General features: G+C 35.7%; 1 protein-coding gene across 1 annotated transcript; it reads right to left on the bottom strand.

Moving 5' to 3' along the window:
• Positions 1–16,280: 16,280 nt before the first annotated feature.
• On the bottom strand, positions 16,281–18,269 carry LOC113301569 (probable inorganic phosphate transporter 1-3). Its single transcript, XM_026550344.1, has one exon. It carries the CDS (start codon positions 18,160–18,162, stop codon positions 16,543–16,545), a length of 1,620 nt encoding a protein of 539 aa, XP_026406129.1. The 5' UTR covers positions 18,163–18,269; the 3' UTR covers positions 16,281–16,542.
• Between the last annotated feature and the right edge of the window lie 2,220 nt (positions 18,270–20,489).

Here is a 20,489-nt window from a genome sequence, read left to right as displayed (position 1 = left end):
ACCTACAATTAATGTTTTACGAAATCTACTTTGGCAAAGAATAAAGTTAGTATTTCTTTTATTTTTGAGCTATAATTGCCTAGGATTAATTTGTGAACCACTTGAATATGAAATACAGTGAAATCCCGAGCCCCAGTAAATTCTTCATCCTGTGACAATATTTTGTATATATATTTTCTTATTTTTTGTATTTTCTTTTATTAAAACTTAAAATCAATCCAACAAAGTCCGAGTGAACGACAAACTCTACTTACCACTATCTAAAATTTGATCAATTTTTGGCGTTGTCGACGCAGACTTGTGTATAGATTTGTTTTTAGGTTTTATTTTTATCATTTTTGTTTTTTTCACGCGTTTTGGTATTTCTTGTTTGTTTTCAGGTTTGGAGTTGAGCTAAAGAAAAAGAGAGAAAAGTGCTTAAAAGAAAAGCGAAGCCAAAGAAGGAAAGAAAAGAGGAATCCAAAAGGAGTGAAGAAGAAAATTTTGTATATATTTATTTTATTTTATTTTTAGAAACTGTAAATAGGGTATTATTTTTTGTATTATTTTTTTTATTTTTGGACACTTTTTGAACTTTATTTTTGGGACTTTTGGACTTTATTTTTATTTTTAAACCCTAAGGAAGGGTTAAGTTAAATAAAACTGCTGCAGGGAAGGACGACGGTTACGATACTGTCTCGGACCCTCAGGTTCGTACACTGACATCGGAGTCGGTGGCCTGAGTCGACTTCAATGGTTCATCACCCGTCTGGTACGGGAGGTAAGACTGTATCCACTCACGAATCCCCTGTCAGTAGGTTTTATTTTGCATTGAGAATGTAAAATTGGTATTATAATAGCCAGTACAACGAATATCCAACTGAACAAAAAGGACACTACTACTTTGACCACAGTGTGAATAGTGGTTGGGTACATCCACCTTTTGAAGGTTATGGCTCATACCATGGTGAGCCTAATTACTATTCGCACACGCACCGGTCACATGAGCAAGAAAATAAGGAATGTTATAGTACTAGTTCCCCGTTGAATGATTTAATCAAACAGTTGAACCCTAGTGCTACTTATGATCCTTCCATATCTCTAGAAGAGTCTATGAAGTAGTTAACCGAGAATACAAATAGATTTTTGTTAGAAATGAATAAACAAACTACACCAGTGAGTAAATTTTCTATAGAGGAATCCCTCAAGCAAATGGCTGAGACGAACGAAAGAATTGCTCAAAATAATCTTAATTTCCAATACAGTGTTTCCAATAGTACCCTTGAAAATGAGGATAGTTATTTGCATAATCAAAATGACGAGGTTAAAATTAGAGACACTACTTTAGATGAGGTTCAACCATTATCATGTTATTATAATGATGATTATGATGAGGATAGTGCTGATGAAGAATCTGAAATATGTAGGTACACAATGATAGGGAATTTGTTATTACTCCAATTGAGCTTTACAATGATAATATTATTTCTAGTTCAAATATAAATAATTTTAATGATTATTCACTTATTCAAAAGGACGAGGATTTGACTAGAGATACCCCTGTTTTAGACGATGTAGTATTTCCTTTTGATTACGACGCCGGTAATGGTTTAGAGGAACAGGTTTATTTCGAGTCTAGCGATTTAGAAACAATAGTCTTAGAAAAATAAAATGAATTCATAGAGATGGGTGAGAATGAACCTGACTTAGAAGAATCAATTGACCATTTTCAGGAACCTGATGACCGAGAAATTAGGGAAATTATGACTAGTCTTTCTAGAGACACTGAAATCTCTAAGTTTGGGGGTGATTATCATTCTCCGTGTGATTTAACTCTTACAAAGGTTCCTCACTTGGGAATTGACATATGTGACTCAAGCAATTTACAAGATTATCTTCATACACGTTTTCCTGAACCTAGTGATGTCCATAGGGAAGTTTAGTTGTTAGAAACCCATCCTCTGGTTGATGTGGTTTACCTGGGCGATAATACCCAAATTGACTTTGTTTTCCCACCAAATATTTTTCAACCAATTTTGGGAACGTATAAGTTTCAGATGTGTCAATTATTAAGTTTTGAGACTAAGCCTAAGTACTTTAAGAGATTAGAATCGACACATTTGCTTAAGAATGACCACTACTTTCATCGTGGTCAGCCGTGTGAGTCAAATCTGATTGACTCATAGGATCCCCATTTATTCAGGTTATTGTTATGTGCTTCTAAGTTCTTAGTTGAGTATTTCCAGACTCTACAACCTGATCTTAAAGATTCTTCTTTTGAGGAAGTCCAGCCCATGAAAACATTTTATTTAGACCCTTTTATAGAGCCTGAACCTGAGCCACAACTAGATATAGTTGTCTTAAACAAAAAGTTAAATAAGGGTATGTTCGGTATCTTCATGGTATATTGCAATTTTCTCTTCTTTTGGGTAATACTTTTTGATCCAGATGACCTACAGTTATTCCTGTTACTGCTATATGATTATGCGAGGTGACTAGTTCTTTCCTAGTCTGGCTGAAGACTTTAAACTTAGCACTTATTGGGAGGTAACTCATGCGACACGATAATATATTTCCTTAACTCTTTTGCTTTAAATGGTAACAGTTTCTCCTTGGTCATGCTTTTAATTTTATCTTTAGAACATTGAGGACAATGTTAGATTTAAGTTTGGGGGTACGGGAGAAACTTTGTAGTTGCATACTTTTAAACTCCAGAGACTAGAAATTTATGCCTATTAAGGATAGAACTAACCAATCTATGTGGATGGAAGCATCTTGGTTGTAGGAGTTGAGGAACCAATATGAATAGATGGAAACATCTAAAGAGTCTTTTCATAAAAGCGCAGAGCTCAGGTGTTAGAAATGACATGGTAGTTTCACCCTATCTCGGAATCATCTTATTACTTCTGTTTTTGTTTTTGCAAAATTTTATGTTGATGTCTGCTGGGTTGAAATATAGTGATTGAGTTACTTCAAAAAAAAAAGAGGGAAAAAAAACAGAAAAAAAGAGAAAAAAAAAGAGACCAGACCATCAGACCAACCAGAATAAATTCAATAAAGTCGACCACTGGTACCCTTGTATATGCCAGTAGTGTTGACCTAGAGTTAGGATTATCGACCGCTGGTTCCCTTGTATATGCTAGTTGTGTTGATATTATTCAAGACCAGTATCTCAATCCATTAGGTCATAGGATTCATCTTGGCATTGACGTCCATTCGCAACCATCTATCTCTATTTCCATCTTCTTTATCTATTCATGTGATTTGTTTGATTTCGGATATTGATGTCCATAGTGCGACTATTTGAGTAGAGCTCTGTCACTTATATATGAATTTTAGTACGCTTAAGTCCATATTCGTGTACAACAATTGGAATTTCGCATCAGGGTACTTTCTTTTGTAGTCAATGTGAGTATGCCAACCAAGGGGATTCTTTAGTGCCTTCCAAGGTTGTGCGTAGATAGATAGGGTCTGGAGTAAAGGTTTTGTGGGTACACCTCTGGTAAACCCTCTCGAGACTATAACTCGGCCACTAGGATTTTATTTTCTAGATTAGATTTGCTCGAGAACTAGCAAATAATAAGTTTTGGGGTATTTGATAGACACATTTATGTGTCTATTTTGTTCTCAATGTTCATTATTGTTAGTGCTCAATTATGTATCAATTTTGGTGTTTTATTTGTTTGTAGGTATTTTTTGGAAAATAAACATTTTTTTGGAAAATTCGGCACGAAAAGTTGTTAAAGGCATCCCGGAGGACATTTGCTAAACGTCCCCTGCTTTGGATAAGGGGCACCTTAATTTATAAGGGTAATCTCGGTTGGACACCTGCTATGTACACTCCACAGACGGATAGGGCGCCTCTTCTTCTTCACAATTCAAATGGATTTTCGGCAGGAATTTAATGGCAGCAGCAAAACAAATTTGGAGTTGGATTTCTCGGTAGATTTGAAGAGATTCAATTGCGTATTTTTTATGGGCTGGACCTGTTAGAGTATAGCAGGGTGGTGTGTGTTTTTTAATCAATCAGAATTGGATGCATTATCGTGTTGGAGCGAAACAGGGGCATGAACCGTTCCAGGATTTGTTTGGAATTTTGGGAAGATCCTCTGAGAGTTTGGGATTGATGGCTGGAGATTTTGGGATGTAAATAGAACAGATTGATGGCTGGAGATTTTGGGATTAATGACGACATATTTATAGTCCTATTGCGTATATAAAGGCTGTGGGGAGTCATAGAATGGGTGATGGAGAGTTAGTGGTGAAGTTCTGGTTCGTAGAAGAAGTTGCAGACGAGTTCTGCACTTTCAGGCGAAGAATAAGAGGAAGAACACAAAACAACATATTTAGACTGTCGCAGAAATCGTTGCCTATACATTCAAATCCAATAACTTTGTAACAAATTATGTAACAATTATTTCGAGTTCGCAACAGTCTATTAATGTTTCTCTGTAACAGTGGGTTCTGTAACAGTTATATCTGTGACAAACACTCTGATTTACACTCTTTCCTCTTGCAAACACCTTTTTGAGCAATTGAATCAACTTTTGAGTGTATTTCCAACATAAGGATTTAGACCCCATCTCTGGGGCGAAGGACGAAGCTGAATTTCATCACGTGGTAAATTAAATTAATTTCTTCATTACTATTTGCACTGATTTTTAATTTACTATGATTTCTATTAATTACTTGTCACTTTGTTTGATGACGCATGCTTAGTTCTAGGTAATTTTGATGCGCCATTCTTACAACCTACAATTAATGTTTTACGAAATCTACTTTGGCAAAGAATAGAGTTAGTATTTCTTTAATTTTTGAGCTATAATTTCCTAGGATTAATTTGTGAACCACTTGAATATGAAATACAGTGAAATCCCGAGTCCCGGTAAATTCTCCATCCTGTAACAATATTTTGTATATATATTTTCTTTTATTAAAACTTAAAATCAATCCAACAAAGTCCGAGTGAACGACAAACTCTACTTACCACTATCTAAAATTTGATCATTCCACAAGCTCCCCTTAGTAGTTCTTCGTCTTCAAATGATGAACGCCATGAAAACTAAGCTCAACTACACAATCTATGTCCTAGTCCGAGACATCTATAAATAGGCTAGAAATCAAGACTTATAGTTCTGATCATTAACATTGACAAACATGCTTGAGATAGCAACGCATGCGAGTTCGACCGAGCAGTGCTCTAACAATCTCCCCCTTTGTCAATTTTAGTGACAAAACTATCAATACATATGGATTAAAAAATAAATAAAAAATTATAGCTTCTCATCCAAATGCTTGATCTCCTTGGCATCTTCAACACGACTCGAAAACTTCGTCACTTCCAAGTACTCCATGATTATAAACGTGGTCAACTCAGCATCATAGTTGTTCAAATCATTTTCCAAAAAAGATCCCATGACCCAAAGTGCCTTTGATATATTTCGGAATTCTCTTGGCATCTTGCAGAAGAGAAGTAGGATCAGGATGCATAAATTAACACAGTTGATTGACTGCAAAACAAATTTCTTGCCTAGTCCAAGTCGAATATTTAAGAGCACCAAAAATATACCAGTACTCTGTTAGATTTTGTAGTAAGTCACCCTCATCTTTCCTGAGTTTGAAAGAAGCAGGGAAAGATGTGTAACATGGTTTGACACCAACTAAATTAGTTTCTGAAGTAATTCTAGAGCATATTTTAGTTTGTGAAAGAAATAAACCCTCAACAGACCTCTTCACATTTAAACCAAAAAAATAATGGGAGATTTCCCGAGTCTTTGACATGAAATTTATCTTATAAAAGAAAATGGCAGTATTGCGGAATGATTATGAACTTGAGCAGAACTATTATAAGAGTATAAGGACCAACATCATCTGTATTCTATAAGTAATTAAGATGGTTTGTTTGTTGTACCATAATCCATGTACCAAGGATTTCACCAAGTATGTTGCTACTAACAAGCATTATAAAAACATGGTGGTTCACGACCTTGCGATGCAAAATTCATTATATGATACTATTCGAGAGCTGTGTGACCAATTTTAGAACATATCTGACAAATAGATCAATTGTCAGGAAGAACAGTAGATCTTGGTATATACCATCAGTAAGAGATGCAGGTCTAAACGTTTCAGTAGATGAACCATAAAATCCACCTATAAAAGGAAAACCATGATTAAACAATGAAAATAAAACTTAAAATTAGATCGAAAGTTTCTGAAATTACATCGTGAAGAAGGCACATGAAAAGTTTTTTCTGCATCATATGTAATTGTAGCATTGCGTTCAGAAATGATGACTTTTTCACTTACAAGAAGACTATGTAACTCGCCAAAAGTAACAGGAGGAGACCTGATTGAAGTAGCAAAGGCATGATAATTTAATCCAAGAACATCAAGAACGGTAAATAAAATCTCATCACCGAATATCAATAATCTACAAGCATATAATTAGTTCGAGATTTTCTCAATTCCAAAGACATAAACCCTTTGAAGATCTAAATTTCAAATCATATTTTATAGTTAAGTGTGCAATTGAATAGTACGAGCCGATGTAGAAGCACAAAATTGTTTCACCAAATTGTCCCATAATTCTTTAGATGTAGAACAATCAGAAACATAAACAATAACAATAGTAGAAGTTGATGCATTTTGAAGTTAAAGAATGCACCTATATTCATCCTACCAAATAATATAGTTCAGATTCACAGCAGGAGAAGCTCTTGTGCCAGAGGCGGTGAATTGAGTAGGAGGGATTTGATCCATCAATATATCCAAGAACATGGAATTTGTGAAGTACTGGATTGACTAACGATTTACATGTCAGAAAATTTATCTTCCTAAATCTTGATAGGACAAAATAATTTTTTGAAGAATTTGGAGACTCAAGAAGTCTTAGCATTTTTGTGATAAAAAATCACAAGATTGGATAAAAGATGATGAAAATTGATCGAAAAAGTATCAAGTTTTGAATCGAAGATCGAAAGTAGATCGAACCCTGAAAACCAGAAATTAGGTTTCACCGTTATAGAGAAAGAATCATGGATTTTCATTAAAGGAAAATGATAGAGAGTACAATACTTATATTACAGACATACAAAGATAACATAAATTGTAGGGACATTATCAATTGTCACTCACTCACATGATAGAGATGTCGAACCATTAGACATTGGACACAAGATCGGAAGTAGATCCAACCCTGAAACCCAGAGATTAGGTTTCACCATTATAGAGAAAGAATCAAAGATTTTCATTAAAGGAAAATGATAGAGAGTACAATACTTATATTACAGACATACAAAGATAACATAAATTGTAGGGCCATTATCAATTGTCACTTACTCACAGGATAGAGATGTCGAACCATTAGACATTGGACATGTGTAACAAGGTGAAGGTACTAAGTACACCATCAGCTTTTTCGTTCGGCAACCTATATGGACAAATCCTAATACAATTGAAAGTAGTCCTACTTAAATATCTTTGAAAATATGTATATAAAATTTATATTTCTTTCTCTTCATAATCAGAAAGTCAAGAAAATAAAGTCTGTGAATCTAATTGTATGAAGAGTACTTAGACGATCTCAAAAATTAATATCCAAGATCAATCTAGTAGTATCCAAACAATCGAATCCAAATTCTTCCAAGTATGAAACTTGTTATCTATCTTTAAAGATACGAATTTTACAAGAACGAGTCTCATAATAGATCATAATTAATATGTATTTATCTACTAAGATTGATAACGTACTACTCGTGTTATTCCTATTATAAAGATAAAACAATATAATGTGGAAAAGGAAAAACACAAGATACCAAAAGTTTTATTAACGAGAAAAACTACAACTGCAGAAAAACCTCGGGACCTCGTTCAGATTTGAACATCGAATTGTGTTAAGATGCTACAGACACTAGCATACTATCATACTTCGGACTGGAATATAGTTCAGACTGAGTTTATTATCGAAGCAATTCAGCTGCAATCTTGCTCCTTATGTCTCTTGAACCTTGCAAGGGTCTACGCAATTGATTCCCTTAGCTGACGTCCTTCACAGACTAAGAGTTTCTTCATCCTAAATGAAGACTTTTGATACCAATATTCCTTTAACATATATGCCTATTTGATTTCCATTTAGATCAAATAAATCAAGGCTTGAATATCTGTTTGCAATAGACAAAGCTAGAAAACCTCATAAATCCGTAACACTTACACTCATTTAGATGAGAAGCCTGGATTATTAACCAACTCTCAAGAAAAATCTTAATCCTATCAATAAAGAAGAGTTTTAAATATCTATTTTGAGGAATCACAAAGTCTTAGACGAAGAGAACTTTGTGATTTCTATTTATCTCATTCTTGAAAGAGATTACTAAAACCTCAATAACAAAAAGAACAAGATCAAGATACACGAAGTATCAAGGTAAAGAAAATCGGACATGGGTTTACAAATACCTAAATGAAATCTTTAAGTCGTAAACCTAATTATGTTTCTAGGAGGAAACCTAGGTTCATAGAGGACGACTCTAAAAAACAACTAGAACATAAAAGTGTCAGGGATTTTATTTCCCGGTTATTTGAGTCTCTCTATTTATAGATTTTCAATACTAGGGTTGCATATAATTTTATCTAATTAAGATAAGTTGAGACAAACACTTTATCTGTTTAGATGAAACTCTTGTTAGGAGTTCATGTAAGCATGTGAGTAGTTTTTCTTGAAATTACATAGAAGAATATACACTATGGTCCAGAGTATCGAACCGTGTATAATATGATAGTTCATGGAAAGTATGCACTTGAAACTAATAATAGTTCTTAAGTCATAATCGTGTTTATTTAAACACTTAAGACTTGAATCATGATGCACACAAGGTTTTTTAGCGATCAAAGATGTGTTAGAGGTATCCACGAGAGTTGTAACAATGTGAAACATATTTGTGAAAATAGTTCATGAGCATCTGGTTAATTCGTACTGGGTAAGTATGCGAAGGGTAAGCGTACTATGAACTAGTTTGTGAATTCAGATGGACAAGGTACGCGTACCCTAAGTCTATTCATGAACTTAGATCCTTGAGGTACATGTATTGGGTATGCGTACCTCCCCAAATTCATGAAACATTATGGTACCCGTACTGGGTATGCGTACCTATCCTCATTCCAGATTTCAGTAGTTCTGAAATCTCTTTTTTTAATGTTTGAAATTTTCCCAATCGTCATAGATATAAACATCATTTCCCAACATTAAATCTACTAGAAATCATACAACATAGTCTGACATAAATATAATGGTAATACTTGTGAGTAAATATAATGGTTCAGTCTTCACATACCTCTTTGTTAATAAAGTTCTCCAAATGTCTTTGTTTGATCCTTAATCTTCAATCTTAAAGGGTTATTCAGTGATGTCTGATACTCAACTACCAAACTCTAATCCTAGTCCGAGACTTGACTTATGTAGACTAGAAATCAAGATATAGTTTGTGCACAACAAGTTTGAGATAGTGAAACTTGTGAGCTTGACCGAGCAGTGCTCTAACAACGTGCACTCTATTAGTCATACATAACATAACATAAACGGGTACAATTGCAACAGATATGTAAGAGCAGAAATAAAAGAGAAAATGTTATTATAAGTATTGTCTCAATTAGTTCCATCCATTCGAATCGTCTGTACCATTTGGAACTCTAAAATTGTGTTTAAATTTGATATATGTATAACCATATGTCCAAACTCAAGGATTTCAGGCTTCATTAATCTCTATTGTCTTATATATATCCGCCAATCATTACTATATTGATTGTTTGATTGCCTAACGGTTTCTCGCTCATTATACATATACATGAAGTCACACTTTTTTAATCCTCACATATCTTATATTTCTTCATTGGGTTTACCATTGTTGATTACTCGATCTAGACAAGTAGTTCACTTTATAAGTTAATCACATAATGTCACCCTTCTCCCCTAAATAATATTTTTATGATGAGAACATAGTTGAGAAGATTGAAATACTATTTTATCACTAAAACAAGAGATATTGCAGTTGTTTGAGTAAGAATTATTATTATTATTTATTTATTTAAGTAAAACGATTGTTTTAGCTCTCATTTCCCGTTTGACCATATAGCCAAAAAATCAAATTCGAGGTGGTGGAGTAAATTGAAAAATTGAGGAAAACATTAACTAGTGGGCTTCAAGGATGATGTCTTCGAGACCTTGTTGTCTTGCCCATTTGGTGGCCTCTAATCAAAGATATAGATATAGACTACATCAATATCAATATCTATTTGGGGACAATTGCAAAGTTATGGAGTACATAAAAAGAAATAATTTAGGTATAGATTGGCAATGCGTTCCCATTCTAAAAGAAATATTACGCATATCACAGAGTTTTTTCTCCTTTAAAGGAGTTCACACCCAAAAGAGAGGGAACGATCCTGCTGACGATCCTGGAAGAGCAGTTGGGAAAAGGAGTTTCTCTCCTTCGAATCTACCACAAGATATTTTTAATGAAATTTGTAATGATAATAACTTTAATTTCATTCAAAGGGAAAGCCATGACAATCCTACTACAAGTCATGAGAGCACCTACCGTGTACCTTCTGTTGGGGAGGAAAACAGTTTAATCTCTTAATCTATTTCATCTTTTTGTCAAAAAAAAACCAGTAGGCTAATTGTTTTAATATAAATGGATGTCTAGTGCCTCTACTTATCTCAACCATGAGACAGACATTCATGATACTGCATCAAAGGTAAAAAGTGAAGCAAAACATAAAATGAATTTCGCCTTGTTACAATTGCTACTTATTGTTGTAAAATAATCGATAGACATGGGTCCTATATCTTTGATGCTTTAAGCCTCAGGCCTTTCTCTAAGATCTTTCTATTCTTAGAGCGTATCGGTACTTTTGTATACTTTTAATATATCCCTTATTTCAGAAAAATTATCATGGATATCTAAAAATTGTCAAGGATGAATCTCTTTGAGAGGGAAAGTCTAGTTCTGTCTTGATTATGTGCAGCATATAAGAACCCAAATACACCAATGATCGCTCCAGCTTTCCCAGAAGCAGCTGATATACCATGACATGTCGAGGACAACCTAGATGGGAATATCTTAGCTGGGACAATGAAGGTTGTATTGTTGGTTCTAATGTTTCCAATACATAATAACAAAACCGATTATGTCCTCCTTTTGACTCTAGTAATTGTAAGGGAATTATATTTAGATATAAACATTATTGATTGGGCAATTTTCAAGTGATCCACAAACATAGTTCTTGAACAATAAATTGTTTCAAACTAATATTTCCAAGGATCAATGAACATCCATTGCTTGAATTATATTTCGAGATGTTTACAAGACAAGCTGACTCAAAACTTCGTTTTTGCAATATTAAATTACGAGAAGTCATACGATATAGTCTCGTATAAGTAAAATATTAATACTTGTGAGTAAACAAAATGGTTCAGTCTTCACATACCTCTTTGTTGATAAAATTCTCCAAATGTCTTTGTTTGATCTTCAATCTTCAATCCTAGAGGGTTATTCAGTGATGTCTGATACTTAACTACCAAACTTTAATCCTAATCCGAGACTTGACATAAATAGACTAGAAATCAAGATATAATTTTTTCATTTAATATTGACAATAAGCTTGAGATTTCTCTAACAACGTGTACTCTATTAGTCATAGATAACATAAAAGAAACGAGCACAACTGTAACAGATATGTAAGAACATAAATAAAATAAAAAATGCTACTATAAACATTGTCTCAATTAGTTCCATTCATTCAAATTGTCTGTACCATTTTCCTAACTCTAAAATTGTGTTTAAATTTGATATTTGTATAGCCATATGACCACTTTGGTTAGAAAGATCATTTCTAAAACTTTAGAAACTCAAGGGTTTCAGGCTTCATTCATCTCTATTATCACATGTGTATCAATTAATCATTACTGCATTGATTGCTTAATTTCCTATCGGTTTCTCGCTCATTATACATACGCATAAGTTTAAAGGCATACTTTTTTAATCCTGATATATCTTATATTTCTTCATTGGTCACACTTCATTGAGTTTACCATTGCTGATTACTTGATTAGAGAAGTATTTCATTTTTATAAGTTAATCACATAATGTTACCCTTCTCCTAGAAATGATGTTTTTATGATGAGAACATTGAGAAGACTGAAATACTATTTATTGTAGTAAAACAAGCGACATTGCACTTTGCAGTTGTTTGAATAGGAATGATTGTTTTGGTTATTGAAAAAAAGAGTAAGCAAGATTGTTTTAGCTCCCATTTCCCGTCTTGAGCATCTATACGAAACATCAAATTTGAGGTGGTGGAGTAAATTGAAAAATTAAGGAAAACAATAACTACGAAGTGGATGATTATTTTAATATAAATGGAGGTGCAAGGATTCTACATATCTCAACCACGAAGCAGATATCCAATAAAAGACGAAATAACGTCATTCCAAATTCGATTTGATATAATTGATAGTTATTGATGTGAAATAATTGGTAGACATTTTTTTTATACGGTCCGCGGGTTATAACCCCAAAGGGGTTATAACCCATCACAAAAAACCCACCCAAACAAAAGTGATACAAAAACCCCAAATATCATAAACTGTCTAAACTACCCTTTTAGTATTTAAATCACCCCAACAAAAACAAAAATCAACCCCAATTTTAAATTTTATTATACTATCACCACCACCAACAACAAACCACCAGCAACAGCGCCACCGCCGACCGCCACCACCACCGCCATCACCGCCGCCGCCGACCGCCATCACCGCCAACCACCACCGCTGACACCCACTACCACCGCCTCCAACCACCACCGCCACCACCACTCCGCCCACCACCACCTCCGCCGACAACCGCCGACCACCACCACCTCCACTGCCGACCACCACCGCCGCCTACCACCGCCGCCAACCGCCGCCGTCGCCACCTCTGACCACCGACTACCGCCGCCACCACCACCGATACTGAGCAATTGCATCACCACCACTACCAGTCAGCACCACCACCAACACCCGCCGCACCGCCACCAACACCACAACCACCCACCACCACCACCACCCAAAAAATTAGATGAAATCGATTTTGGTTTCATCATAAATATGATGAAACCGATTTTGGTTTCATCTTGGTTTCGTGAGAATTCACCTGCAAGAAATTTTTTAAGAGGTATTATACATGTTCATGGATAGAAATACATTGTTGAAATACGATGAAACCGACTTTGGTTTCATCATAAATACGATGAAACCATAATTGGTTTCTGCGCTTCAACAGCAATACCACCAGTTATGTCTCAAGACCCATTACTCAGCTTCACCTGGTATATCTTTCCATCTAGGTTTACAGGAAATTCCTCATTGTATTGAGGCACTTCATTGCACCTGCAACTACAGATTCACTTCAAATCTCATACCCACTGCATTACTGCCTTCCATTTCAGTTCAAGCTCATAACTGAACACCACAAATTCTCCATCTCAGGTTTAGTTTGATCTTCAACTGGACCTGCAATATCCATATTAATTCAACCAGAGCAACACCAGTTCCTCCATGGATTCTGATTATCACCAGCTGCAGTTCATAATCACCACCAACATAGGCATCTTAGTTCTTCTCTACACTCTCAACCTGCAACTGTACTTAAAAACCATTCTCAAGCATCAACTCAAAGCATTCTTCATAGAGAACCAACTCAAAGACAACACCAGTACCACCTTCTCTATAATATTAACTTCAGCTGCAACCGGAGCTTACTAGCAGCATCAAATGAAACTCGTCACAAGACCATGTCACTGCAATAACCATATCAAACCCATCACTGCAATAACCATATCAACAATACCAGCAGCTACACTTGCACACTGCCAATCTGAAAGCAGCGGCAGCAACATCTCCTAGCTGACTCTACTCAGCTCCACAATCCAATTCACCACCTGAAATTGCTTCCCATTTTAATTCTAGCCATCATTTTTCTCTATTAAACCTTCTTTTGGACCCTCTCCTTCACCTAATTTCAGAATCAGATTCCACTGTTTCCAGAACAGTTTCCTGTTTCCCTTCTTCCTGTAATAAAGAAGTTTCATCAACTTTATTCATCTAAGAGCAGTCCTTAATGTCTCCATCTTTCTCTCCTTTCTAGCATCAATTTGATGGGTCTGACTGAGTACCTCACACCCTGAATCAAACACAAGCAGTCCCAACATATCAGTAATAAGATATAAGAATATTGGCAAACAAGAATAGAATAGTTACTTTTCTCTTTCCATATGCTCAAATCATCTCAAGTAGGTATTCGGAAATTAAAAAGAGCATGTTTTAGGGAGATTCATCCTTCACTTACGCTGCACACAAGTGTCGGTGCAGGAGTCAAAAGAGGGCCACACTGTGGTACTTATACAAGTTTTCAAGTTCAACATGGGCACCTAGTCTAACCACTCTAACCATAGATGATAACTATCAAATTGAACTGCAAAATATGACTTTGAAATGTATGCATGCCAGCTCAACATTAACAAACCACATAATGTCAACTGCTAAGTTAACTGTGGAAACGCAACTTAAGTTTTCAATAGTTGCACAACCAAACAACTTCTACACTTTCCTTAACCAGTTCTTTAACTGGCATGGACTTCAATTAAAAAGTTAGCCCATAAAATGGACCTCACTAAGAGACAATAATGCACACTTCATTGATCTCAACATTTTAGACTAAAGCACTTAGACAAACGTCAGTTCTAAATTCATCTACTATTAGAAAAATCAATCCACCAACAAGCAACATAAGACTAACTGTGATATTCATATCCCGTTTCCACCAACACAGAGCAAACAAGGGACGAAATCTTGCACCCGGCAAGTTAATCTCACTACTATTTGGTATAACATTTTCAAGAATAAATCTAATTCATCATCAAACATGTAAATGGAATTAAATTTACCAAGTCAATAAATCCTTACAGTAACAATCAAAAGTAGAAGGAGATAAGATTTTTACCAAGTCAATAAATCCTTACAGTAACAATCAAATTCTCAAGAATAAAAACCAACGAAATGTCAAACAAAACGAAATCTGGTATCCAATTCAATTGAAAATTAGTGAAATGATAAGATTTTTTAATACTTCAAAACTTCAAATTACCATTCTAAATCCACCGTTTCTCCCAACACGACCAGATCGTCATCGGTGGTTCATTTCCACCATGGAATCAATTCCTAGATCTAATTCCTATACCTTGTTACAAACATCACCACTCCATCGTCCCTTCCTTGAAAAATCGATCTCAATCATCAATTCGTCACCAACCCATCTCTGTTCTTCAACTGAAGTTAAAATCGCAACCCTAATTTCAACAATTAAGGGTTAAGGGAACGAAGGTGGTGATGGAATTGAAGGAGGCGGACGAAGGTGGTGGTGGTGGTGAGATACGAAGGTTCTAGTGTGGTTGGGGAAGCATAAAGTTTCTGCTGGTGAGATCTGGTATCGCTGCTGGTGGTGATGGTGGTGGGGAGAAGGAGAGAAAGAAAGAAGAAAAAAGAAAGGAGAGAAGACGAAGATGAAGAAGGGTACGTCTGGGTTTTTCAAAGTAAAAAAAAACTAAATTTGCTAATTATTATTTGAGCTGGGGTTTTTGTGTCACTATTTAATGAAACTGATATAATTTGTTAAAATTAATATGGTGGTTTTTTTGTTCCTTTAAGTTGGTCACGTAGGAGTTTTGTCACTAGTTTTGTTTTTTATAAGCAAATAATTGGTAGACATGGGTCCTATATCTTTCGTGTTTTTTCTTTTTTTTTTGTTCAACGTATCCCATATTTAAAAAAAATCTTATGGATAACTAAAAATTGTTGCTATTTGGCCTTATTATTATGCATGAAAACATTTGCATTTACACGTTGTCGTCCGATGGAAAAATTGAAGGAGCTAGGGTAGATTGCAGAGGATGAAACATAGGATGGAGGTGAATTTTGATGCTTCTAGAGTTGACCACTAACTAAAATTAGTTCATTCTCGACTTCCTAATTAGTTTCTGTGAAACATTCAGTACTCTTTGGTCTCCGGCCAGAATCTCCATGTTTTGGAAGAGTAAATACAAATCACCTGATTTTAGGTATCCATATCAGAATCCAGTTATCGTGTTAGTCATTTTCTTTCATTCTCATTCTTTACTCAATGGGGTTGCTTGCGGTTCATGGTTGTGATCCCTGACATATCCTCTAGTAATTAGACAAACCAAGAAAATCAGAATACGAAAGAGAGTGAAATCATTAAGCTCATGATTGTTCATTTGAATAACGTTTCAACAAGTTTTTTTACATAAAAAGATTCATAACACGAAGTTACGAACCACAATTAGTTTTTTCTGCACACCAAATTCAGATCAATCCTCAAAAAAACAAAACAAATGGCATAAGTAATCTCACAACATAGACTTCATTGCCTAGCTCGCTATTCTCTTGGTTTACGTCACCAAATAAAACTCGTATTTTGAAAATCAAATATATTAAACAAACCAAGAAAATCAAACAGGCACTGTTCTGTTATTTCCTTGTTGGGGCCTTGGAATCACTTCATCCACGTCTCCATCGTTCTCACCTGATATTTCCTCCAAAGATCTTCCTTTTGGTTCTGGTACCAAGAATGTAAACAACATACCTACGAAGTTGATAACTCCAAGCATGATCAAGGAGTTCTTAACACCAATACCAGGAGGATATCCATGATCAGTCTTGGTTCTGTCTTGATTCTGTGCAGCATATAAGAACCCAAATGCACCGATAATCGCTCCAGCTTTACCTGAAGCTGCTGATATACCATGACAAGTCGAGCGCAACCTAGCGGGGAATATCTCAGCTGGGACAATGAAGGTTGTACTGTTGGGTCCAAAGTTTGCAAAGAAGAAAGTTAATGCGTACATAATAACGAAACCGATTCTGTTCTCCTTTCGGCTCCAGTAATTGTAAGGGAATGCGATGGCAAACATGAAGACCGTCATGAAGAAGAAACCCATCATTTGAATTGCCCACCTCCCGATGATATCGATGAAAGCTACTGTAAACCAGTAACCAGGAACGGTACTGCATAGAGCAATTAATGTCTGTGCCCTGGCGATCTTAAAAACTTCTCCACTAGCACTCATCGTTTGTGCTGGTGGAATCCACCCAATTGCAGTAAAAATATCCTTCTGGAACAAGTTTTGACTGTAAAAGGCTATGTCGAGCAAGAACCAAGTACTTGTGGTTCCAAGTAAGTGAAGTCCGTGTCGTTTAAGAAATTCCTTCGAAAATAAACCGAAAGAATTGCTAGGCTCCATCGTTAATCTCTCTACCATGTCTGTTTCAGCTTTAAGCTCCTGATTTAAAACCTTTGACATATCGGCAGCTGCCCTTGCTGCGTTTTTCTCTACAAGAGCAGTGTAACGAGCTGTTTCAGGCATTTTCATACGCCAGTAGTAAGTCAAAACGGCTGGAACAGCACCGAAAATCACAATTATACGCCAGATGTAGTCAGCTTCTGGTGGAAGGGATGCCTTTGCATCAACTGCATAAGCCGGAGCAGGGAATATTTTCTCAAATATTGCAGCAACTATAAGGGAAAAAATTCCACCGGCTAGAATACCTGTTCCTTGCATCGCAAAGACAGCAGCGATAAAAGCACCGCGGGTTTTCTTGTTGGCGTACTCGGACATGATAGTGGCAGAAAGTGGGTAGTCACCACCGATTCCGAATCCAAGCCAGAAACGGAAGAAACATAGTGTAGCCATGACTGCTTTTGGCTGGTTCCCCAAGGAGAGGCCAGAAGCTACTGAACAAAGGACCATAATAAGTAGGGTAAGACCATAGACACGTTTTCTACCCATTCGATCACCTAGCCAACCAAAGAAGAGCTGACCAGCGAGTGTTCCGACCAGAGCCACACCATTAACAGCCGCAGCAACATTTGGTGGCAAACTCCCGGGTTTTTCCGCTCCTTCTACAGTGTAGTAAATTCTGCCGAGCAATTTGGTGACAAGGGAGATACAAAAGAGATCATATGCATCTGTGAAGAAACCCATACCAGCAATCAGAATGGCCGTAAAATGGTACAATTGTGTCTTAGCTACGTCAAGTGCTTTTAGCACTTCTAGTTGTTCCTTCACCATGACTCTCAGCTACTCCAACTTCTCTTAAAAAAAAAATTCCCTTCTCTTTCGGTTTGTAGAGAGGAAGAGAGATGGTTGTTGTTGCTGAAATAATGGAGGAAAGGAAAAAGGTTTGTGGTTCGAAAATGCAGTGAGCTCTCTTCCCATTATATAGAGATCCTTCACAAATATTATACTCATACAATTATTATCTTTTGTCAACTATGTCTAACTCGATGCAATAATTAAAAGCTTCGTTTTCCCATTTATGCACTGTAATGCCTTAACTGCAACTCTACACGTCATCTTAATCTCAATTTAATATCTAAATGGAAAAAAAAAAAAAAAAACTTCAACATGGAGATGGCCGGTGGATTCACTGAATATTTAGCTAGTTAGAGGAATCCCACCCCGCAGTAATTGCTCTTACATAGCTGTCAGCTGCTATATATTCCAATATCAAGAATATTAAAATTAGAAAATTGTTACAGGGTCTACGATTCATGAATGCGCGGCTCATATAGTTATTTAAAGTTTATCTTTATATGTATACAAAGGAAATTGTATTCATGTAACCTATTATCCTGATCAATAGAAATTTCTCTTTGCCAAATCCACACGTTATCAGGCACGAGCTCTACCCTGCGGCAATGGATTTTGATTTCTTTTTTTCTTTTTTTTGGGTTGCTATCAAATATACTGCATTGGAATTAATGAAATCGTCATTGTCAAATCAAATAAGTTGGATTTATTTTGTCTTATATATATATATTTTTCCCTTCCTTTCCCTATTTTTGATTTCATATTTGGAATCTTCCCTATTTTTTTGATTTCAATTTTGAGTTCTTCCTTATATTATACTCCCTCCGTCCCAAATAACTTGAGTCATTTCTAGTTTGCACAATTATTAAGGCAAGGAAAGAAGGGGAGTATGTTTACGTATTTTTTTTTTACAAATATGCCCTTATACATAATAACTTGTAAAACTTCGAAATGATTTATCTCTTGAACTATACCACGGTTTTTGGTAAACTTTATATCGTTGAAAAACATTTTAAAACACCTACATAACTAATATAAACATGGCTATCAAGTATACATATTTCTTATAGAAACAATAATCAATTAAAATTGTAGTTTTAGAAATATCCCCTTGATTAGTGAAATAACTCATCTATTTGTGGGACAAAATCTAAAACCAATTAGCTCAACTAATATGGGACGGAGGGAGTAATTATTTATTGACGGAAACCCAACTGATTCCACGATGCTCTCTATTTTCTTCCTCCATTTACCCTATTTCTCTTCTTTGTTCATCAACTTTTTAGCCTAAATCGGAAGAAGAAAAATGGCATAAGGAACATTTTCTCATGTGGTCTTCATAATCTCCCTATTTAATCTTACATATGCTACGTGAATGACGATGGCAAATCTCTGTTTTTGATGCTAGGAAATCGTGAATCCCTGGTTTGACATATTGAAAACCCCAATAATAACGATGGGGTTTTGTTATCTTGTGCATGGGGGCACAAGATAACAAAACCCTTTTATTATAGTAACCCGTTACATTTTGTGTTATAATGGATTCATTGTTTCTATGCGGTGATTAATTACATTTTATTATTCTTTCTATGCGGTGATTAATTCATCTTGGGAACGAGGAGGTTTTTGGGATCCGCTGGAGTCTTCGCGTTTCTACCAGGAGAAGGAGAAGTTCCGATCTGGGAAAACAGGGAAAGGTCCAGCCAACCCGGTCCGGTTCAGCCCAACCGGTCCACCATAAACCAGTCCAGTCCACCCAACCGGTCCATCCACACCCAATCATGTACGACCAGTACAATTCAAAGTCTTGTGCCGGTGCTGTTGTTACACTCCTGTTCCAGCCCATTCTATTAACATTGCAGACAGATGCGCCCTGTTAAGTGCGTGGACGGTGCGCGACTAAGCTTGTTCTAGATTGTGTATATACGGTGGGAACCAAATTTTGAGGTATGTAACTATAACGCGAGTTTTTATATGCTAGGATTATTTATTTGTTTTTATAATATGCCTAGCTTTGTTTATTTTTGTCTTAAAATAAGTCATCAGCCTACAAACAGTCAATTTAAATTATTTTTATTGATCTCAATCATTAACAATGTTGGTCTTAATGCTGTTTGTTCTCTTGAATATGATATTCGTTATAGTTGAATGATGTTTGTTTTTTGTTCAATTGGTTGTACCAACTCAACTCCAGTGTATTCATTTTGGCTTAGAAGTATTTGAGCACCATCATTGGATACTTGATATTTGCCCAAAAATTTGAATGTTCCGTGAAATGTAGCCACTTGCTCGACTATTAATCTTTC

The sequence above is a fragment of the Papaver somniferum genome, chromosome 8 (assembly GCF_003573695.1).
Source record: "Papaver somniferum cultivar HN1 chromosome 8, ASM357369v1, whole genome shotgun sequence".
Lineage (NCBI taxonomy): Eukaryota > Viridiplantae > Streptophyta > Magnoliopsida > Ranunculales > Papaveraceae > Papaver > Papaver somniferum.
This window is presented reverse-complemented; position numbering and strand designations above follow the sequence as displayed.